The 25089-nt window shown below is 36.8% G+C and overlaps 1 protein-coding gene across 1 annotated transcript; it reads left to right on the forward strand.

Moving 5' to 3' along the window:
• Positions 1–1018: 1018 nt before the first annotated feature.
• On the forward strand, positions 1019–1633 carry LOC132369912 (large ribosomal subunit protein uL22-like). The gene has a single exon (XM_059929624.1). The coding sequence runs from the start codon at positions 1041–1043 to the stop codon at positions 1593–1595; it is 555 nt and encodes a 184-aa protein (XP_059785607.1). The 5' UTR covers positions 1019–1040; the 3' UTR covers positions 1596–1633.
• The last annotated feature ends 23456 nt before the right edge of the window (positions 1634–25089 follow it).

The following is a 25089-nucleotide window of genomic DNA, read 5'->3' on the forward strand; positions in this document are numbered from 1 at the left end:
ACAAAAGTCTTCTAAAGCCTAAAATCATAAGGAATATATTTCTAAAGGTGTCATTCTAAGTAGCCAGGAAGCAATTTACCATTGTATGACCTATATTATGTACACATCAGACAGCTATGCCTTTCCACAATAGTACTTTGGATATTTCCTTTGTTAATCCTGCCTTAAATCACGGGGTCCATCAACAAGGATATTATATATTCTTGACTTTTGAGATTTTCTTTTTTATGCTGAACTTTGGCCAGCAAATTTTGATATGTGTATTATACTCACCCATCTTTACTATTAACTAGAATTTCATCTCAAAAATTATGTGAGATAGTTCTGTCCCTCTCATAGCTGTGAATTATTAAGCTGGTACTATAGAGACAGCAGGCCCTCTCAACCTTTCAGAATCTGCACAGAAAAAAAAAAAAAGGCATCAAATCTAAGCCATGTATTGAAAGCCAATGAAGATGAAACCTATCACAATCTCCTCACATTGCTGAAAATTAGGAAATCAAGAGTGAAATGTGAGGGGCAAACTTTTAAAGTCAAAATACGTAGACTAATTGCCATTGTAACCTGCCCAAACAGAGAATAGCAAGGGATATCCTAAAAGATTTTTAGGTATTTATCCATTTGTTTGTTTATTTGTTTACTTATTAATTAAAAATATATATTGAACTCTGCTAGATATTTAGATACACAAAGGCAACCAGCAAAGTTCTCTGAAGGAACTTATAGTGTAGACTCATAATTTTAGATTTGCGTTCCAACCCAAACTATCACTTAAGATTATGAGCATTTGGGCAAATAATGGCTTCTCTGAAATGGGTATTTTATAGCTTCACGGAAGATCAGATTAGGTAATCTATATAAATCAGTGTTTTCTGGCACATGTTAAGCTTTGTGTGTAAGAATTTTCCGGTGGTAAAGAGTAGAGAATCTGGAGTCAGATCACCAGGGTCTGAATCTACCTCTTGACCGTAGATAAGATAATTATCCTCTCACAAAAATTAGCTCCTTTTCCAGTCAGCGGCCTGAGGTGACCTCTCAAAATGGTTCGCTATTCACTTGACCCAGAAAACCCCACAAAATCATGCAAGTCGAGAGGTTCAAATCTTCGTGTTCACTTTAAGAACACTCGTGAAACAGCCCAGGCCATTAAGGGTATGCATATCCGAAAAGCCACCAAGTGTCTGAAGGATGTCACTTTAAAGAAGCAGTGTGTGCCATTCCGTCGTTACAATGGTGGAGTTGGTAGGTGTGCCCAGGCCAAACAGTGGGGCTGGATGCAGGGTCGGTGGCCCAAAAAGAGTGCTGAATTTTTACTGCACATGCTCAAAAATGCAGAGAGTAATGCTGAACTTAAGGGCTTAGATGTAGATTCTCTGGTCATTGAACATATCCAGGTGAACAAAGCCCCCAAGATGCGGCGCAGGACATACAGAGCTCATGGTCGGATCAACCCATACATGAGCTCTCCCTGCCACATTGAGATGATCCTTACTGAAAAAGAACAGATTGTTCCTAAACCAGAAGAGGAGGTTGCCCAGAAGAAAAAGATATCCCAGAAGAAATTGAAGAAACAAAAACTTATGGCCCGGGAATAAATGCTGCAAAAAATAAATGCAAATAAAAGTAAAAAAAAAAAAAATTAGCTCAAAATAGATTAAAGACTTAAATATAAGACCTTAAACTGTAAAACTCCTAGAAGAAAACGTAGAGGAAAATCTCCTTGATATTGTCTTGGCAATGACTTTTTTTGGGTATGGCACCAAAAGCTCAAGCATCAGAAGAAAAAATAAGTGGAACTACATCAAACTGAAAAGCTTCTGCACAGAAAAAGAAAGAACAAAATGAAAAGCCAACCTACAGAATGGCAGAAAATATTTACACACCATATATCCAATAAGGCATTAATAGCCAATTATATAAGGAATTGTACAATTCAATAGCAAAAAAACATACCCCACAAATAATCCAATTAAAAATGGGAAAGAGATCTGAATAGACTTTTATTTTCCAAAAATCACATACAAATGGCAAACGTGTACATGAAAATGTACTCAACACCACTAATCATTAGGGAAATGCAAATCAAAACCACAATGAGAGCAAGCTAAGTGTCCATCAACAAATGAATGGATAAAGAAGATGTGGTATATATATATGCAATGCAATACTAGTCAGCCATAAAAAGGAATGAAATTGTGTCATTTGCAACAACATGGACTTGGAGATTGTTATATTAAGTGAAACGTCAGTTAGAGAAAGACAAATGCCATCTGATATCCTTTATATGTGGAATCTAAAAAATACAACAAACTAGTGAATAATGCCATTTTCATTATTGTTATTTAACATGATCTTGACATAAATGACTATAATACAACACAGATAATGGTGAGCTCTATTAGATATTTAAAGATATATTACTATAGGATCTTGTAAAAATAGAATATTTTTAATTTTCAATTAAGTGGATTTGTAATTAATGAGTTTTAAGATAGATATATATGATATAAAGTGTACATAACACAAGGTATATATAACACAAGATTATATATGTATAACCTCACTGGGTTTACAAATAGACTTCCAACTTATCTATATACTGCATTAAAAAAACCTAAAATTTGGAATGTTATGTGAAATATGTCTTCTTTAAGAAAAAAATCTCATTTCACTGCTCTTATGCCTGAGTTAGAGCAGATAGACTATTTAGGACATTATAACCCTAGGGTACTTATCATCAAAGTCATACACAAAGAATAACCCATATATAACTGTGGTTTCCAAGGTAGGCAGATAAGAACAAATATAGACAAACTGAAAATATATAATTAAGTGTACAATCTTAAGAGTTTACGCTGGAAGGAAGGTTGTAGGACAGTCATTAAGTGAATGTCTCAGAATCAGATATGTTATGTCTTGGGTACAAGGAACAGAAATCTGAAGAGAAGATGGGACCAAGTCAAGGGCTGGCATGATGGGAGGCATTCCCAGAGGACTATTCTGTTTTAATTTGCAAATTTAGTGATATTCAGCCAGGCATGGGCTCAGCACCAAAGAGAAGCAAACAAGGGAGATATGCTGGGCCTTAAGAAGCTCTTTTAGAGGAGAATTGATCAATTATCATTTCTTGAGAAACTTCTATGCGCCAGATAGTGGGCACTTTACAATGTATTACCCCATTTTATTCTGATAGAAACAATCAGGGGCATGTCAGCAAATTTAAATGACTATTGTGAGAGAGATCATTAGTGCTCACTCACATCCAGCTCCCATCTCCTTCCTGGTGCCCAGGAAGACTACAGTCCCCAGGTGCCTTGCAGTCAGAAGAGCCATATGACCAGTTCTAGCCAATGAAATGTGAGTGGAAACGAAAAGAGCCACTTTCTGCACAAGGTAGTATGAGCTTGTATGACACCTCCACACCCTCTTTTTCTCTTCTGAACAAATTCGGAGGCCACAGATGAAGATGGGAGAGACACAGGATGGAAACAACCTGCATCCTTGAGTCATTGTTTGGAAGAGCTGTCTAACTCTCAAGGGCTGCCTAATCCACATTAGACCTAGTATGAATAAGAAATAAATCTTTCTTGCTCTAAATAACTGAGGCTTTAGGATTTATTTACTTCTACAGAAAAGTAGAGCCTGTCCTTACTGATATATAGAATATACAGTGGGCAAAGGGTAGATATTGTAATCTATACTTGCGTGACTCCAAATACCAAGCTCTTTCCACTCTATCATACTGCCTCTAATAAGCAATGTAAACCACTGCTGATGGTGGTGACTAAGACTGTATATTCTATAAACTCAGAATAAAGTAGATCTCATCTTTAACTCAGAGTCCTGATTGTAAGGAGGTGGGCTTTGACTTGGATCTTGAAATAAATGGTGAAGGAGGTAGGGGACTATCAATAAAAACAAAAGGAAGCTGTGTGAAACCAGGCCTTTGAGGTGGGCGTGAGAATGGTCCATTTGAGGAGGAGATAGATACATTAGGAAACCACAGAATAAGATTAGAGTGGAAGAGGAGAGATTTTCTTAGGAATGTCAATGTCAGCCTGAGGAACTTTGATTTAAGACAGGAAAATGATGGAGAAAGCACTGGACTGAGAGTCAAGTTTTTCATGCTGTTATCAGTCGCTTCATCTCTGTTAAACATGAGCACCTTCTTTTCTTACATGTGAGGTATATCCTGAATAATCTCTAAGATCCTTTCCAGTTCTCTGTTTCTTCACGTCTACATCTCGAAGTTCCTTTGTGCGGATTCATTAGTTGTTCTACTTAGGGGAAATTAGAACCAATGATACAAGTTACACAAGTTACAACATTGGTATATGGGAAGACATAGTGAATGTGTAGTCTTAGGAATTTAAGGCGGATCATGAAAGAACTTGAATAGCAAGTCATCAATTATAAACTTTATTAAGTCAGCAATGGGGAGTCTCTCAGGGTCTGTGGAAAGATAGATCTTGTAGAATTGGTTGTAGAAGGAAGAAACAGGAAGTAGAAACAGCAGCTGGGAGATTTCTGCATAACTCAAGCTAAATGTACAGGAGAACTTCACGAGGATAGAAACAATGGGAGACGTAATGAACCTATATGTCAAAATTAACTAAACAAAATAGTTCAAATAGTGTTGGGTTGGATTTTTTTAATGGATACTGCAAAATCAAAAATGCCTTTCCTTTCCTTTCTTCCTTTCTCCACTAACACTTCACCTTTTTATGAAAGATATGCATCCTTTACCTAAGGCATTGGCAAACCCAGATGCCTCTATGAAACAGCCAGGTAACCTAGAAAAATAATGAGTGCTTGCCAGAATGAGACTGAAGATCTTGGGGTTTCATGACCTGTCTTAAGTGGTAGCCATGGCACTCTCGGCAATTATTTCTATGCAGAAATGTAGCCCATAAGGGCCAAGTGTTCTCATTTTTTTCAAGAGAAGTAGAAAATGTGGATCTTTAAAATGTGAAAACTACCAACATTCACATGTTGACAACTACTTTGAAAATTTTAAAAACCCTCTGTAGGCCAAACAAAACATGTCTGTAGGCCAAATGTGGCATGTGGGTCACCAGTTTGTGAAATCTGTCTAACTCTGTTATCTGGCAAGGTAATGGAGCATTCTGGTTAGTCAACATTCTGACTGAGTTGCCACATATGTTATATAAGGCTTCGCAACCTTCCAAGAATATGAATACATCAGCTATACTAAACACTATTTAACATTACTGAAAATTTCCCTCTTGATTCAAACATATATTCAAGTAACACATATGTATTATTTAGCTATATTTCATACACAACAATAGTTATTTGGGGATATAGAAATGTGAATGGGGCTTCCCTGGTGGCGCAGTGGTTGAGAATCTGCCTGCCAATGCAGGGGACACGGGTTCGAGCCCTGGTCTGGGAAGATCCCACATGCCGCGGAGCAGCTAGGCCCGTGCGCCACAATTACTGAGCCTGCGCGTCTGGAGCCTGTGCTCCACAACAAGAGAGGCCACGATAGTGAGAGGCCCGCGCACCGCGATGAAGAGTGGCCCCCGCTTGCCGCAACTAGAGAAAGCCCTCGCACAGAAACGAAGACCCAACACAAGCCATAAATAAATGAACAAATAAATAAAAATTAAAAAAAAAAAAAAAAAAAAGAAATGTGAATGACCTGTTCTCAAGGAATTCACAATTGATAAAGGTAGAAACAGAAGCCACAGGGAGTACCAACACAAATCAATTTGACAACTCGGAATCCTTCAGTATTCCAAGAGCATCAATGATCAACAGATAGAAAACATGGAGAATGGAAGGTACTGGCACATTTCAACTGACAGATATTCTAAAAGTCCTGTTTTAGAACTTCAACTTTGAATACTGATAATTTCTCGGAAACACTGCATCAAACTCTCAAGCCAGATTCTGTACTAGTTCCTGTCTTTTTCCAAAATACTTTTTCTTAAGACATTTCTTTTAAAAATTATGGACAGGCAGAAACTAACACACCATTGTAAAGCAATTATACTCCAATAAAGATGTTAAAAAAATATGGACAGGATCTGCCTTTAAAATACTAAAAAATTCCATTCTAAGATTTCTGGGCTTGTAAATTAAGTTCCATGGGTGGGAAATAGGAAGTAAGAAGAGGAATGAGTCTGGGGAATACTCTATTCCTTTTCAATTCACAACAACAACTTCTCTCCTAAAGCCGTTCTTCCTTGCTACCCTCAAGAGCATGGTACACAGTATGTCCCTTTGCTCTGGTTAGCACTGTTCAGCAATTTGAGAAACTATTAAAGAAGTAACTATAAAAATGAGTACAATATTATTCTGCCTCTCTTCCCTAACACAGGATTTCCCTGGCTACATACCCATTTTTTGTGGGGGTCAAATTAGTTTTTAAATTCATTTCCTCCTTGGGTATCACAAGTGGGAGAAGAGGAGAGCATACATTTTCACATGCAATTTTGGATAAATATTTAGGGTAAAAATTCTTTCTTTCTCTTTTAATGTAAAATCAATGAACCTCACCCACCCTCCCCAATTCTCATCATTTGGTATCACTAAAAGACTATTCCAAAAGTTCAAGTTGAAATAAATCACTATTTTATTCTTATAGTTGATATATCCAAAGAGATGAGCAGGACCATTACAAAGAAAACCACAAATCAAGAAAATAAGAATTAGGGGCTTCTCTGGTGGCACAGTAGTTGAGAGTCTGCCTGCCAATGCAGGGGACACAGGTTCGAGCCCTGGTCTGAGAAGATCCCACATGCCGCGGAGCGACTAGGCCCGTGAGCCACAACTACTGAGCCTGCGCGTCTGGAGCCTGTGCTCCGCAACATGAGAGGCCGCGATAGTGAGAGGCCCGCGCACTGCGATGAAGAGTGGCCCCCGCTTGCTACAACTAGAGAAAGCCCTCGCACAGAAACGAAGACCCAACACAGCCATAAATAAATAAATAAATAAATAAATAAATAAATAAATAAATAAAAATAAATAAAATAAAAATAAGAATTAAAAGTGTAAAGTTCTTGGCTCAATTGTATATAAAATAACTATTTTTCCTTTGTGGTAGTAAGTATAACATCATGTACTCCAAGTTGTGTAGAGAACAGGAACTGAATGATGCAAGATTAATTACTACACTATTGTCATCTCTAGCTAATAACAACATAGAGATCATCCCTGCTGTTAAAGTCTCTCTGGACATATTTGTTTGCCTTCGGCATAAATTAGGGAAGCATACAAGTAGAAAGACGATAACACAAAATAAAGTTTGTGCCTTGGGAGGAACAGAATTTGTTATTACTTTGTCACTGCAGGCAACAGGGTGTGAAACCAGTAAGAAATCAAGCCGGTTCTTGACGTCAGTTATTTCTAATTTGGAGCAATTGAGTGCATCTTTGACTTATGTGCAAGGGCTGATCATTGATTAAGCTACAGGGGTGTTTCCTATGGTGTTCCTTTGGCCTTATTACTGTGAATCACAATGCGTTGTCAGGTTACTTTTTGTTTTGTGTTTTTGTTTTGTTGTTTTCTTTCTCCAGAAGACCTTGAATTAAAATCTTCCTGAAGTTGGTTACAACCAAACTTAATAATTTCCAGAGTATTAGCCACGTATTTTCCCTTGATTTTGACCTTCAAATTTGGGAAAGCAAATGTAACATTTTGGAGGTTTCATAGGTACAGAGAAACATTTTAATCTCATGTTTTCAAATTTGGATAAACGGTACCGAGAACAATCATTTTGACATGCAAAATAAACTCTTCAATTATTGCACATTCATAATAGTCTGTTTCAATTTAAATGAAATATTGCTTAAAAGAAAACACAACTGATATAGATATTTGCTCAGAGTACAGGGAAGTTAAAGGAGATTTTAATATTTGATAAAAATTAACAGCCATTATGAAACCTAAAAAAATCGACCAACATCTTGGAGTTGCCAGGAAGAAAAATGGAAAGAATCTCAGTCTCCAGTAGCTTTACAGAGCTGTTGAATTACCCAACTCCACCACTACAGCCTCTAATTGTGTTTGTTATTTGAGACTCCCATGTCCTAAAGATCTCATTTTCTACTTCTAGAATTTTTCAAGATATTTTCCTAAATATGTACAGGTTCTTCCCTAAGATGGGTTTGGATATTATTTATTAAGATACAACTAAAAATAATCATCTCTTCTAAAATGAAAATTTACTAAACTTTTACTGTGTGCCAGGTAGTACACTAAACATTTCTCACAAATGATCTTGTGTATAGTCCTAGATTTATGCACTATAATCATTCTCATTTGAAAATGTGGAATGGTATTTCCCTTGGAAGAAGAGATTTTAGACTCAGTAAATTTTAAGGAACTTGCCCATGTTCAGACAAAGTCTCTGACTCAGTACTGAATTACTTCTTTATGGGAAAAAAAAAATGATTTCTCTTAGATTAGTGGTTTTTGATGTTGAAGATATACAAGATTTTTCCACTGTAAATGTCTTCATCTGAATTGGAGTGGGTCATTCCACTCTCCATGGGTTACCATCTTCCCAAGAATTGTGTCTGTATTCTGCATGCCAGCTAAGGTTTCAGATTAAAATGACCTGAGTCCCTATTTCACTTCCTCTGCAAAGTCTAATGCCCTCTCTAAGATTTCTCATGGTATTGCCTGTCTTGCAATTACTGATTCCACTAGATTCTTTCACTTCTATGAGTTATCTCCTACTTCTTTTTGGTTAATGCCAACTCAGAAGTAGAAATTGGCCTCTTTATGGTATTTGTGCAAATCTCTGACAAAAGGCATGTGGTTTATTTTGCATGTATTTGTACACATCTCTGACAAAAGGCATGTGGTGCATAGAAGATTTTGCTGAGGTTTTGGAATAATTGAAATGGTTTTCCTTAAGCAATCAAGAAAAAGTAAAATTAAATATTGGGTTATTTTTAATAAAAGTTCTTCCATCAATCCCTCACCAGAAATTTCTTAGGGACCATCTTGCTTTGCAGGATCATCCACCTGTCTTATGCTTGGTTTCCACTCTACTCTCTCCCATCCCTTCTCCTCTTTTACCTTCTTCTCTCTGAATTGTATGTGTATTTATTAGACAGAGTACTTTAAGTATACTATTTAAAGTACTTTATAAAACTGTGGCCCTAGAACATCAATTCCACATTCAAGCTCACTTAGTCAGACACTGTCCCTACCAAAGAGGCTTCCCTCCCCTAGATGTAATCTGTGCCAATTAATAAAATAATTAATCTTTAAAAATCTGCTATACGTACCTGGAAATTTCTCTCTAATGTTTATGGGAGGAGTGGTGTGCAGAATTGAAAGAGAGAGTAATATTTGCTCTCCTCTTCGGGCAAATAACTAAACCAATATGGATAGTAAAATATTAAAATATATAACATAACCTGAAAATAAACGTGTCTGGGTTGTTAATTCCTTAACTTTTACACACCTAGATGACTATTGCCATTGTCTTTTCAACTCCTCAGTGACCAGAGCCACTATCCATTGCAATATAAATATTTTTGGATTTATTTAAAGGTAAAGATGAAAATATTTTGGCCATTTATTATCAGATAAAAATTATAAAGAATTTTTATTAAGCCTCTGATTTATCGTAAGTACAAACCCGGACTATTTACAGTCACTTTTTAAATTTTTTTATTTTATATTGGAGCATAGTTGATTAACACTCTTGTGTTAGCTTCAGGTGTACAGCAAAGTGACTCAGTTATACATATACATGTATTTATTCTTTATCAAGTTCTTTTCCCATTTAGGTTATTACAAAATATTGAGCAGAGTTCCCTGTGCTATACAGTAGGTCCTCGTTGGTTATCTATTTTATTTTTTTTTTTAAGATTTTTTTTGATGTGGACTATTTTTTTAAAGTCTTTATTGAATTTGTTATAATATTGCTTCTGTTTTATGTTTTGGTTTTTTGACCACGAGGCATGTGGGATCTTAGCTCCCTGACCAGGGATCGAACCTGCTCCCCATGCATTAGAGGGCAAAGTCTTAACCACTGGACCACCAGGGAAGTCCTCTGGTTATCTATTTTAAATACAGCAGTGTGTATATGTCAATCCCAAACGGTTACCAGGGGGTAATAAGGGAAGGATAGATTGGGAGTTTGAGATTGACATTCACTTTTATTCTTTATAATAAAACCAAGATATAGGAACTATTACCACCAGTCAACCAGTAAGGAAACCAAAGCTCTGGCTGGTCAAGAAAGTTACTTGAATTTCAGAACTCTTAAGTGATGAAGCCAGGATTTCCCACGAGATCTATTATATGATTCTAAGTGCATGTAATTCCATTTGGTGATTCTGAGCACAGCCATCCTTACTCCATCTCATTTCCAATGAGTCTTAATAAGAGAAAAGAGGTAGGAAGTAAAGACATCTTGCTGAGGGTCTGTTCTTTAACATAAATGGAGTGGGTTAATAAGAATAAATTATTTCCAGTATTGAGAAAGGATGTAAAAATGGCTTTACATCCTACAAGGTTAGAGGAAAACAGAAAAACAATGAACAAAGGGGAGGTGGAGTGACAGATGCTGGGACAGATTGTGTACCTTCTCCCCAGCCTCAAATGAGAAAAGAAAAGTGGAGGGAGGGAGAAAAAAGAAAGACAGAGACAGAGATACAAAACCATTTACACATGGGGCATTTTAGTTGATGCCTCTGGCATAGTTGATGCCACCCGCCAAAAAATATACAATGCAAATGTTCCATCATCTGCTTTATGCCTCTCCTGTTGGCCAGAGTAGACAGCTCGTTCCTTGCAGGCTGTCTCACGTTTCTAACGGTGCAATATTTCAGCGTTTGGTTGCAATTGTCTAAAACAAATCTCATGCTTTCTTCTGTCTCTGAGTGAACTGGGCTTGTTAAGATGCTCAGGAAATATAATGTAAACATATAAAAGCTTCCCCCCATATTTTCATTTCCTCATATGTGAGGCATTTTGAATTCTTCTGCCATGTCCTCTTGCTGGTTTATATGTGGTTTTACTTACTTTTCCGCTTTATTTAGTTGCATGGGGGTTTTTGTTGTTGTTGTTTTTACAAGTCTCAAAAAGAAAAAAATCACAATTATTCTGGTGTTATAGAGTAAATAAAAAGCTAAGAAAAAATGATTTTAAACAAAACTGAACACACTCTGCTGAGTCAATAGGATGTGAAAACATCTGGCTGCAATGTGAAAAGTTTAGTCAATTGATAGCCCTTTGGTTTTAGATTTGTTTTGTCTTATCTCTGGATTCACCAGATCTCTAAGTTGGCCACATTGGCACAGTATAAACCCAGCTATAGACTGATTTTCATCTTGTAGACTACTTAACAATATATAGAGTAATTAGAACACACTTTAAATAACATCTAGAGATGGGGGGCAGGAAGGAATTGATACTTGTTGAACCTGTACCTTGTATCAGGTGTTATTTCAGAAGTTATGAGTATGCATTATTACTTTTTTTTTTTTGGCTTGGCTGGCACAGTGATTTATTTTTTTTGATTTTTTTTTTATTGGAGTATAGTTGCTTTACAATGTTGTGTTAGTTTCTGCTGTACAGCAAAGTGAATCAGTTACAGATATACATATATCCACTCTTTTTTGGATTTCCTTCCCATTTAGGTCACCACAGAGCACTGAGTAGAGTTCCCTGTGCTATACAGTAGGTTCTCATTAGTTATCTATTTTATGCATACTAGTGTATATATGTCAATCCCAATCTTCCAATCCATCCCCCCTTGGTAACCATTAGTTTGTTCTCTACATCTGTGACTCTATTTCTGCTTTGCCAATAAGTTAATCTGTACCATTTTTCTATATTCCACATATAAGCGATATTACACGATATTTGTTTTTCTCTTTCTACAAGAGACCCACTTCTGACCTAGGGACACATACAGACTGAAAGTGAATATACATTATTTGTTTGTGTGTTTCACAACAATCAATGAGAGAAAGCAAGTTAATTTAAGCATTTGTGCTTACTACTGTATAAAACACTCCCAATAACTTATCTAATGTAATATCTTAAATTACAATATGAAGTAGGCGTTATCCACAATGTACAAATAAAACATTAAGAGAACATAAGGAATTTGACCTACAGTTGGAGTTAATTAAACATGAAGCTGGATTTGAAATTTCACCTCTCGAATTTCAACACCTATGCATTTTCCATTATGCCAATACAGTGCTGTAAGATCATGTTCCTGAGCCTTCACAGAACAGAATTTAGAAAACATTTATGTTTCAATTATTTATTAAGGATCTTTTCAATACATAGTAGGTGAGCAAGGTACACATACTCCTCAATAGACGAAATAAGAAAAGACTATTGAATGATAATATTGCAACGCGCCCCTTATTCCAGCATAATTTCGAAGGATTTACTCAGATCTGAAATTCTTAAATTAATAATTTGAGACGCGGTGGAACAAGGTTTCTAAGAGAGAGGGGTGGAATTAACATTGATCAAGTGCCTGATAAGTGTGAGATGGTATTGTTTATTTAACTCTTTTTTTATGAGTGAGGAACATCGGAAGTGCTAAGCATTCTACGTTTATTACATCCTTTGATATTTACAATGACCTTGTATGTTTATGACCCATGACTGACCTCATTTTACAATGGAAAAAAGAAGTTGGTCAGTAGTGAAACCGGAAATCAAACCCAGGTCCTTTGTCCTCAGACATCCTGCTGGAAGATACATACAGCGAGTAGCCATACCAAGCAAGTTCCACTTAGGGTAACTCCATGGTTGCTTCCTAAACCAGCATATGAACAGAGGATTTTCATCACTTTAAAGATTCATTACTCAGGATTTCCCTTCATCCATTTAATTAAGTCATTCCTCAGCTAGTGCTAGTATTTGGCCAGCCTTCCACAGTCTCTCAACCTCTTTGTGTTTATGGACAAGTCAACCAGCAGAATAATTTTCATCTGACAAGCACCAATTGCACTTGTTTCCCCGGATCATTAAGCACATTGGCGTTTACATTAACAACCATTTTCTGCCTTGTTGGTTTTCATCTACTTCATTCACAAATTAATAAGCACATAAAGAGGACTCAGTTAACGCCTCTTTGAACACCACGACTAGCCTTCTTAGTGGCAGAGAGTGAAGCTTCAATGTGAAAAGAGAAAACCTGGAAACAAGCTGAACTCAAACTGGAATTGAGATTCATTCAGCTTTTTGGACTTAGAAACTATGCCAAGAAGAATGAGTCACAGATTTGTAAATTCAAATTTGCTTTGGACGTTGTCAACATTCCCCATCAAGAGCCCTCTAACCAGGGTTTCTCAACCTCAGCACTATTGACATTTACGGCTGGAGAATTCTTTGTTGTGGGGACTGACTGCCCTGTGCATGCTTGCCCTCTGTCCACTAGATGTCAGTAGCATTCCTCATCCTCTCCCCACCTTTTGTTGTGACAGTTGTCAAAAATGTCTTCAGATATTGGCAAATGTCTTCCTGAGGCAAACGTCTCAACTTCTCACCCCAGCTGAGACCCACTGGTCTATCCTCATCAAGATTTACTTCTCTGTGCTATTCTCCTAGACCTCTGGAACCAGCACAAGTCTTAGAGATAACATTCTCCCGTTTCACGGATAAGGAAACTAAAGCCTGAAAAGAAGAAGTGAGACGCATACATGGGCAATATTTGATGAATATATACTGTGTGCCAGAATCTTTTCCATATGCTACAGGGATTCTCATGGGCGAAGCCTTGCTGTTCTTATTTTATAAATGAAGAACTGAGGACCAGATCTTGCCCAAAAACTCCAGACTAAGTTGTCTTGCTAAGACTCATGTGTGAGAAACCCAACTTTTAATCCAGCACAGATAACCTACAATATTTTTTAAGTCACCATAAAGACTTGCAAAATTTTATTGACTATTTACTATCTGAAATGAAAATCAGCTCTAATGGATTCCCATGGTCACGGTAGAAAAAATATTTCAGTTGCCCTCAAGTTCAGGCAAGAGGATATTGAGTCCTCTGCAGTCATAACACAGTTGTTGCTCTCCCATCTCCTGCTCTATTGTTTAACATGTTTGCATTATTGCTATCGTCTTCCCCACCTTTTCCCTTAAGATGTGACTCTTCGTGGATCCCAAGTTTTTCCCTCTGCCAGGCCTGGGGACACCACCAATTAGTTCCAATTTATATAATACCTTTCATATCTTTAATATCATTTCATTGTTTGTTTACTTAAACATTCCTTAATTCCTGAAATATCCTTGAAGGGTAGGGGGAAAAAGTACCTGGTACTCTATGGTATTGTAACTTACTGCATAGATGTGTGAGTTCATTAAATGTCAAATAATTTGATAATTGACTTTGTAAATGCTGCATTTTATGTTGAAATCCTAGCGTTTAAGAGTGGTTTAGTATTATTTGGGGAACTTATTTAGGGTTTTTAGATGCATCTAAAAGCATCCAGTATCCTCTTGTTTTTAGAGTCTCTCAACAACCTTTTTCTCCTGCAAATTTGCTCAACCTATACTCTGACCTTGAACTTAATGCCAATGAAAATACATGTGGAAGTTTTTTAAAATTAATTAATTAATTTTTGGCTGTGTTGGGTCTTTGTTTCTGTGCGAGGGCTTTCTCTAGTTGCGGCAAGCGGGGGCCACTCTTCATCGCGGTGCGCGAGCCTCTCACTATGGCGGCCTCTCTTGTTGCGGAGCACAGGCTCCAGACACGCAGGCTCAGTAGTTGTAGCTCACGGGCCTAGTCGCTCCGCAGCATGTGGGATCTTCCCAGACCAGGGCTCGAACCCGTGTCCCCTGCATTGGCAGGCAGATTCTCAACCGCTGTGCCACCAGGGAAGCCCCCCATGTGGAAGTTTTAAATCATGGATCAAAATTCTTTGGTTGTCCTCCCATCAAGATTGAGGTCTATGTCCTTTCCCCTTGAATCTGGGTGGGCTTGTGACTGTTTTGACTGATAGATTTGGCAGAAGTGTTGCCATATGACTTATGAGGCTAAGTCATAGGCTGTGCAGCTTCTGCCTTGGTCTCTTGGAATGCTAATTTCTGGATGTTCCCTCTCAAGATGTTCCATCTAAGAACCCACTGTCTGTCCTGAGAATCCCAAGCCACATGAAGAGGTCATGTGTAGTTGCTCTGGTCAACAGATTACCCAGCTGAGAATTACAGCCTTGGGTAATCCTATCACATAGGGCATGTACATATTGAGTGCAGAAGCCAACTTGGAATGGATCTTCCATGATATTTCAATCCATAGCCATGTCAGTCACCCCTAGCCCTTAGACTTTATAACTGCTGTCCCAGACACTGTGGAGCAGAAACAAAACATCCCTACTCTGATGAGTCTGAATTCTGGACCACAGAGTCTGTGGGTATAATAAATTTTTTTATTTTATGCCACCAAGTTTTTGAGTGGTTTGTTATCAGCAATTGATAACTGGGACATTGCGTTTATCCTGGTCCATTCCCTCTAGGTCCTACTCTATAACAGTTAATGGAAAATATCTGGGATCATCAGAAAAGTCTCATCATCTTTAACCTAGTTAAATATGAAAAACCTTTTGTAGGAAGGGGCCTACTTGCTAAAGATTTCAGGCTGACCACTTAGGAAATTACTTGGTCATAGGGAGTTCGTGTCAGGCCATTTTTCAAAATAGACCTACTCACTCCCTATAGAAATTTCCAAGGAGGTAGGAGGAAATGGGAAGGTGAATAAAAGACAAATGAGAATATAAATATAGAGATATAAATAAAAGACAAATGAGGAAATAAATATAGAGATATGAATAAAAGACAAATGAGAATATAAATGTAGAGAAATATTTTGAAGTTAACAAGGAAACTAAAAACTTTTAATGCAAGTGTTTACCTGAACAGGTGAAACTGACTTTTGCAATGTGTGTAGTTGGGTTTAAATTATATTTTTCAAATTATGCTCTACAAAATAATACATCCCATGAAGCAGACATAAATTATGTATACATTTCTATATACTGTGATAGTTAACTGTTTGTCTAGATGTTGCTGTGAAGGTATTGGTTGATTTGATTAAGACCCACAATCAGTTTACTGTAAGTAAAGAAGATTACCCTCAATAATGTGGGTGGGTCTCATCTAGTTAGTTGAAGGTCTTAAGAGCAAAAACTATTTTCCCGAATTAGAAGGAATTCTGCATCAAGACTATAACATAGAAATTCTGCCTGAGTTTCCTGCCTGCCATCCTGCCCTGCAGATTTTGGACTCGCCAGCTCCCACAACTGAGTGAGCTAATTTCTAAAAATCTCTCTCTTTCTCTCTCTCTCCACACACACACACACACACACACACACACACACACACACACACCCTATTGGTTCTATTTCTCTGGAGAACCCTGACTGATACACAACTTAAATATATACATGCATATTTATACACATATATACATATGCATGTACATACATATATAAGTACTGAAATTAAATGTTTGAAAAACATTGGGATAAGCCAATATTTACAACAGAAGAATGCCTGCAGAAGTTACCATATTTCATTGTGTATAGAATGTTTCTCAAACTTAATTTACCATAGAACCCTTTGGTTGCAAAGCATTCTATGAAACGTTATATGGCAAACATTTTGAGAAATTTTGGGTTAGCAACTTGAGAGAAGCAGGGAAAGTTTGAAGTAGCTACTATAGGACAGTGAATGAGGTGAGGCAAATGCTTTTTGGAAGGCACTGATATTTCAAGTATTTTATGGAGCACAAATATTGTGCAATAGTTTATGACGTTCTCTATGAATGAAGTAGATAGTGGAATTTACACACCTCTTGGTATGAGCAAAAGGTACAGTAGAAAATCAAGAGGGTATGTAACCCTAAAAGTGTTGCTTATGAAACTGTTGAACTGTGGGAAAACTTCCTATCTACCCAAGCTATTTACCTAAGCCAGAAAGCTGGCAATCGTTACTGATCTTCTCCTTCATCACCTTACATCAGAAGGATGAAAAATCAAATCATTATACTTTCTAATTTCTCTTAAAGCTGTATCCTTTCCTCAATCCATATTACCTTAAATGGGTCCCATCATTTCTATGCTATATTTATCTATGTAATAGCCTTATAGGTTTTCTTCAGTTCAGTCATCAAAGGATCCTCCTTGCTGTAGGTAGAATGATCTTCCTAGAACATAAATATAATCTTACTACTCTGAGACTTTAAACCAATCATTACCTTCATAAGGTCTAAACTCAGAAATATCATGGTTTGCTGGTAGCTACATGACGTCACCCATCCCGATCCTCCTTCAGTCACCTCCCTCACCACATCCCCATAGCAATCGTGAATCAAACGTACAAAATGAGATACAGTTTTCTAACTCATTTGTCCCCATCATACTTCATGTCGTACATATGATTTTCCCATTGCTTGGGGTGCTAACCACTAATCCTTCGAGAAGCAAAGCAGGAGCCATGTCTTAAAAGCATATTCACAGTCACATGAGTGAAAAGAAACTAGATCTAGGAAATTAGAGACCTGTGCAATCACTTCTTTTAGAGGACAGGGGACTTAGAAATGTATTTCCAATATTGAAAAACATACATAAATGTATGCAATACTTGGGGAGCACCTGTAATGTTCAGTTAATTAGGGTCAAGTTCTAATAATTGATGCCGTAGCTTCATTTTCTCCTTTATTGTTTTAACATTACATTTTAAAATGTATGTTGATACATTCTGAAGCTAGATGGCGAAGTGTACAATTACTGCAATTAAAATAATTACATGTGTACTTATGATGAAAAAAGTGACAAATGTGTTATACTAACAAATAATTGTGTCTTAAAAAGCTAAAGCTATAAACCATTTTGCTACTTAACTAGTTCTTTTTCAAAAAAATAACATTTTCTTAAATTCTTTATTTACACATTTTAAACTATAGATACACCTAAAGAAAAAAAAAATTTAATTTTGTCTATACATATATTATTGAAAATAGCCATTACTAATATGTTGTTTGGGTTTATATCATTCTGTTACATTCTTTATGCAAATGAAATATTTTGAATTAACAAAATTGGATTAAACAGTAATATTCTGTCATGAACTGTTTTTCTTAAATAAGAAAAACTGTGTACTGTGTTTATCTTTCTACATCATCACATATTTTTCATGGAATAATTTTCAAAGGCCTCGTAATGTTGCATGATATGAAACTGCCATAATTTAAATAATTAATTTCCTTTGACTGGATATTGAGTTTCTTTTCATTGTTTCATTATTTTAAGATTAAACTACTGTAGGATTCTTATAGGCATATCTTGGTACACCGTAAGGCCCCTTTCCCATTTAAGATTGATTCCCGGGGGAGAATTGCTGACTCAAGGGATATGCAAGTTCAAATACAATGATAATATATTGCCACATTTTTCTTCAGAAATGCTGTAACAATTTTCATTCCCATTAACAAGGCATGAGACTGACCATACACCATTGCCAGATTTAGCTGGTTAACTGTTTCTGAAATGATTTTTAAGTCTTCTAACCTTTTATTGGTAGCAACTTTCCCTAAGGCCCTGTCTTTGCAATCCTGGTTTTCTTTTCTTTAAAAAAAGGAAACTTTGATATGGAAAATTTGATTAGTAAGAAACACATCTCACCTCCTCATAAGCCTAGAAGACAGGAGCAATGAGGGGAGGAGGAAGCTTTTGAAAATTTTCTAGGAAGACAATAGCCACAAAAAGATGCTAAACTTAGCTGAGTGATTTTACAATGTCCATGACTGTTATTTTTTCACCAGTTAAAGAGCATGGCAAAATCAGGGACTAGTGTGTGTGTGCGTGCATGTTGATTCTGGTTAGCATAAACCCCTCTGTTAGATGAGAATTAGGTTCACAATCAGATACTAAAGAAAATGCTGTGGTAAGACGTTACAACAGAAAATTAGAAAATTCTACACTACATTCAGATTGAACTAATAATCAAGTGGATGAAACACTTAAAAAAAGAAGGAAAAAAGATACATTGAATTATTTATTGATTATAAAAAAATTAGTCACAAAAATAATGATACATCCACATAAGCTTATAAGCAAGACCTATTTAGCTAAGCAAGCTGACCTTGGCATTCAGCTGATACTGGGGGAGGGGGGAAACAACAGCAGCAAAACCTGACCATAATGCACAGAGTGTTGTAAAACATGACTGTGCATGTGTCTGTTTTTACACTTATACACCCTCACTTTACACTTTCTTAATATACCCATCTTAATTCTACCTGTTACCCTTATATTTACATTTTGGTTTTCTCTAGCTCACTGCAAAAAAGCCCTTTAATCCAGTATAATTATGACATTCAGATCTTATCACTGTCTTCATTTTCCTCCCAAGGAAATATGATTGTTTCATTTCAACAAAACCTTGTGTGTGAAATGAGGAGAAAACTGCTGAATTTCCAATACCCAGGAAATAAATATTACATATGAGCTTTTCCTTTCCCCTGGGAGTTGCCCGGAGCCAAGGAGAGCATCTACCCTGTCCGATCAGCTCAGAGTAGTGCTTGTCAGTGCAGTGAAGGTGAGACATTTAATTATTTCAACAGGAGATGGTAGCGGCAAGGGAAAAAAAGGAAATATTATTATTAGCTGAGAAGGCAGCACACCTCCTCCAGCAAAAACTGGTCACCCTAATAAAAATATAAATAAATGAATCAGGTAAGAAGCACCAGCAGGACTGAAAAGGTGCAGACATGTGACTCTCCATCATCTGTTTAGAGAAGGATAGTCTTTTCTAGTAAAATAAGTGGTCAGGGTAAAGGGGCCAGGATAAGTGGGAAGAGAAATCCAGTCAAGACAAAGCCTTAGGTTCTTAAACAGGAGATCTGTGCCATGTGTGCTTGAGCCCTAACACGTTCTTCCATTGCGGAAGCTGGGCTGGAGAGAGACAGAGATAGATGGTTTGCTCTAGATTTGTATTAAAGAAACGCACCCTGGTTGCACATTAATTAGCAGCTGGTATTTTCCAGGGCTAGGTAAGAGTGTAACTGTTTTCCCCCTTTCTTTCTTTTTTTTTTTTTTTTAACATCTTTGTTGTAGTATAATTACAATGTTGTGTAGTTTCTGCTGTATAACAAAGTGAATCAGCTATATGTATACATATCCCCACCCTCTTGGGTATCTCTCCCACCCTCCCCATCCCACCCCTCTAGGTGGTATCAAAGCACTGAGTTGATCTCCCTGTGCTATGCGGCTGCTTCCCACTAGCTATCTATTTTACGTTTGGTAGTGTATATATGTCCATGCCACTCTCTCACTTTGTCACAGCTTAGCCTTCCCCCTCCCCATATTCTCAAGTCCATTCTCTAGTAGGTCTGTGTCTTTATTCCTGTCTTGCCCCTAGGTTCTTCATGACCTTTTTTTTTTTTTTTTTAGATTCCATATATATGTGTTAGCATATGGTATTTGTTTTTCTCTTTCTGACTTACTTCACTCTGTATGACAGACTCTAGGTCCATCCACCTCACTATAAATAACTCAATTTCGCTTCTTTTTATGGCTGAGTAATATTCCATTGTATATATGTGCCACATCTTCTTTATCCATTCATCTGTCGATGGACACTTAGGTTGCTTCCATGTCCTGGCTATTGTAAATAGAGCTGCAGTGAACATTTTGGTACATGACTCTTTTTGAATTATGGTTTTCTCAGGGTATATGCCCAGTAGTGGGATTGCTGGGTCATATGGTAATTCGATTTTTAGTTTTATAAGGAACCTATATACTGTTTTCCATAGTGGCTGAATCAATTTACATTCCCACCAACAGTGTATGAGGGTCCCCTTTTCTCCACACCCTCTCCAGCATTTATTGTTTGTAGATTTTTTGATGATGGCCATTCTGACCGGTGTGAGGTGATACCTCATGGTGGTTTCGTTTGCATTTCTCTAATGATTAGTGATGTTGAGCATCCTTTCATGTGTTTGTTGGCAATCTGTATATCTTCTTTGGAGAAATGTCTATTTAGATCTTCCCATTTTTAGATTGGGTTGTTTGTTTTTTTGATATTGAGCTGCATGAGCTGCTTGTATATTTTGGAGATTAATCCTTTGTCAGTTGCTTCATTTGCAAATATTTTCTCCCATTCTGAGGGTTGTCTTTTGGTCTTGTTTATGGTTTCCTTTGTTGTACAAAAGCTTTTAAGTTTCATTAGGTCCCATTTGTTTACTTTTGTTTTTATTTCCATTACTCTAGGAGGTGGGTCAGAAAGGATCTTCCTGTGATTTATGTCATAGAGTGTTCTGCCTATGTTTTCCTCTAAGAGTTTTATAGTGTCTGGTCTTACATTGAGGTCCTTAATCCATTCTGAGTTTATTTTTGTGTATGGTGTTTGGAAGTGTTCTAATTTCATTCTTTTACATGTAGCTGTCCAGTTTTCCCAGCACCATTTATTGAAGAGGCTGTCTTTTTTCCATTGTATATTCTTGCCTCCTTTATCAAAGATAAGGTGACCATATATGTGTGGGTTTATCTCCGGGCTTTCTATCCTGTTCCATTGATCTATATTTCTGTTTTTGTGCCAGTACCAACTCTCTTGATTACTCTAACTTTGTAGTATAGTCTGAAGGCAGGGAGCCAGATTCCTCCAGCTCCGTTTTTCTTTCTCAAGATTGCTTTGACTATTCATGGTCTTTTGTGTTTCCATAAAACTTGTGTAACTTTTTGTTCTAGTTCTGTGAAAAATGTCGTTGGTACTTTGATAGGGATTGAATTGAATCTGTAGATTGCTTTGGGTAGTATAGTCATTTTCAAATGTTGATTCTTCCTGTCCAAGAACATGGCATATCTCTCCATCTGTTTGTCTCATCTTTAATTTCTTTCATCAGTGTCTTATAGTTTTCTGCATACAGGTCTTTTGTCTCCTTAGGTAGGTTTATTCCTAGGTATTTTATTCTTTTTGTTGCAATGGTAAATGGGAGTGTTTCCTTAATTTCTCTTTCAGATATTTCATCATTAGTGTATAGGAATGCAAGAGATTTCTGTGCATTAATTTTGTATCCTGCTACTTTACCAAATTCATTGATTAGCTCTAGTAGTTTTCCAGTAGCGTCTTTAGGATTCTATATGTATAGTATCAGGTCATTAGCAAACAGTGACAATTTTACTTCTTCTTTTTTGTTTTGGATTCTTTTTATTTCTTTTTCTTCTCTGATTGCTGTGGCTAAAACGTCCAAAACTATGTTGAGTAATAGTGGTGAGAGTGGGCAACCGTGTCTTGTTCCTGATCTTAGTTGAAATGGTTTCAGTTTTTCACCATTGAGAACGATGTTGGCTGTGGGTTTGTCATATATAGGCTTTATTATGTTGAGGAAAGTTCCCTCTGTGCCTACTTTCTGGAAGGTTTCTATCAAAATAGGTGTTGAATTTTGTCAAAAGCTTTTTCTGCATCTACTGAGATGATCATATGGTTTTTTTCCTTCAGTTTGTTAATATAGTGTATCACATTGATTGATTTGCATATATTGAAAATCCTTGCATTCCTGGAATAAACCCCACTTGATCATGGTGTATGATCCTTTTAATGTGCTGTTGGATTCTGTTTGCTAGTATTTTGTTGACGATTTTTACATCTATGTTCCTCAGTGATATTGGTCTGTAGTTTTCTTTTTTTGTGACATCTTTGTCTGGTTTTGCTTTTCTAAGAATTTGTCCATTTCTTCCAGGTTGTCCATTTTATTGGCATATAGTTACTTGTAGTAATCTCTCATGATCCTTTGTAATTCTGCAGTGTCAGTTGTTACTTCTCCTTTTTCATTTCTAGTTCTACTGATTTGAGTCTTCTCCCTTTTTTTCTTGATGAGTCTGGCTAATGGGTTACCAATTTTGTTTATCTTCTCAAAGAAACAGCTTTTAATTTTATTGACGTTTGCTATCATTTCCTTCATTTCTTTTTCATTTATTTCTGATCTGATCTTTATGATTTCTTTCCTTCTGGTAACTTTGGGGTTTTTTTTTTGTTCTTCTTTCTCTAATTGCTTTAGGTGTAAGGTTAGGTTGTTTATTTGAGATTTTTCATGTTTCCTGAGGTAGGATTGCATTGCGGTAAACTTCCCTCTTAGAACTGCTTTTGCTACATCCCATAGGTTTTGGGTCATCGTGTTTTCATTGTCATTTGTTTCTAGGTATTTTTTGATTTCTTCTTTGATTTCTTCAGTGATATCTTGGTTATTTAGTAGCATATTGTTTAGCCTCCATGTGTTTGTATTTTTTACATTTTTTTTTCTGTAATTGATTTCTAGTCTCATAGTGTTGTGGTCGGAAAAGATACTTGATACGATTTCAATTTTCTTAAATTTACCAAGGCTTGATTTGTGACCCAAGATATGATCTATCCTGGAGAATGTTCCATGAGCACTTGAGAGGAAAGTGTATTCTGTTGTTTTGGATGGAATGTCCTATAAATATGAACTAAGTCCATCTTCTTTAATGTGTCATTTAAAGCTTGTGTTTCCTTATTTATTTTCATTTTGGTTGATCTGTCCATTGGTGAAAGTGGGGCGTTAAAGTCCCCTACTATGATTGTGTTACTGTTGATTTCCCCTTTTATGGCTGTTAACATTTGCCTTATGTATGGAGGTGCTCCTATGTGGGGTGGATAAATATTTACAATTGTTATATCTTCTTCTGGATTGATCCCTTGATAATTATGTAGTGTCGTTCTTTGTCTCTTGTAATAGTCTTTATTTTAAAGTCTATTTTGTCTGATATGAGAATTGCTACTCCAACTTTCTTTTGATTTCCATTTGCATGGAATGTCTTTTTCCATCCCTTCACTTTCAGTCTGTATGTGTCCCTAGGTCTGATGTGGGTCTCTTGTAGACACCATATATAGGGGTCTTATTTTTGTATCCATTCAGCCAGTCTGTGTCTTTTAGTTGGAGCATTTAATGTATTTACATTTAAGGTAATTATTGATATGTATTTTCCTATTACCATTTTCTTGATTGTTTTGGGTTGGTTTTTGTAGGCTGTTTCCTTACTTGTGTTACCTGACTAGAGAAGTTCCTTTAACATTCTTTGTAAAGCTTATCTGGTGGTGCTGAATTCTCTTGACTTTTGCTTGTCTGCAAAAGTTTTAATTTCTCCATCGAATCTGGATGAGTTCCTTGCTGGGTAGAGTAATCTTGACTGTAGGTTTTTCCCTTTCATCACTTTAAATATGTCCTGCCACTCCCTTCTGGCTTGCAGAGTTTCTGCTGAAAGGTCAGCTGTTAACCTTATGGGGATTCCCTTGTATATTTTTTGTTGCTTTTCCCTTGCTGCTTTTAATATTTTTTCTTTGTATTTCATTTTTGATAGTTTGATTAATATGTGTCTTGGTGTGTTTCAGCTTGGATTTATCCTATATGGGACTCTCTCTGCTTCCTGGACTTGATTAACTATTTCTTTTCCCGTGTTAGGGAAGTTTTCAACTATAATCTCTTCAAATATTTTCTCAGACCCTTTCTTTTTCTCTTCTTCTTCTGAGACCCCTATAATTCAAATGTTGGTGCATTTAATGTTGTCCCAGCAGTCTCTGAGACTGTCCTCAATTCTTTTCATTCTTTTTTCTTTATTCTGCTCTGCAGTATTTCCACTATTTTACCTTCCAGGTCTCTTATCCGTTCTTCTGCCTCAGTTATTATGCTATTGATCCCTCTAGAGAATTTTTAATTTCATTTCTTGTGTTGTTCATCATTGTTTGTTTGCTCTTTAGTTCTTCTATGTCCTTGTGCAATGTTTCTTGTTTTTCTCCATTCTATTTCCAAGATTTTGGGCCATCTTTACTATCATTACTCTGAATTCTTTTTCAAGTAGACTGCCTATTTCCTCTCCGTTTGTTTGGTCTGGTGGGTTTTTACCTTGCCCCTTCATCTGCTGCATATTTCTCTGTCTTCCCAGTTTGTTTAACTTACTGTGTTTGCAGTCTCATTTTTGCAGGCTGCAGGTTCGTAGTTCCCGTTGTTTTTGGTGTCTGCCCCAGTGGTATGGTTGGTTCAGTGGGCTGTGTAGGCTTCCTGGTGGAGGGGACTGGTGCCTGTGTTCTGGTGGGTGGGGCTGGATCTTGTCTTTC

This window comes from Balaenoptera ricei, chromosome 8 (assembly GCF_028023285.1).
Source record: "Balaenoptera ricei isolate mBalRic1 chromosome 8, mBalRic1.hap2, whole genome shotgun sequence".
NCBI classification, from domain to species: domain Eukaryota; kingdom Metazoa; phylum Chordata; class Mammalia; order Artiodactyla; family Balaenopteridae; genus Balaenoptera; species Balaenoptera ricei.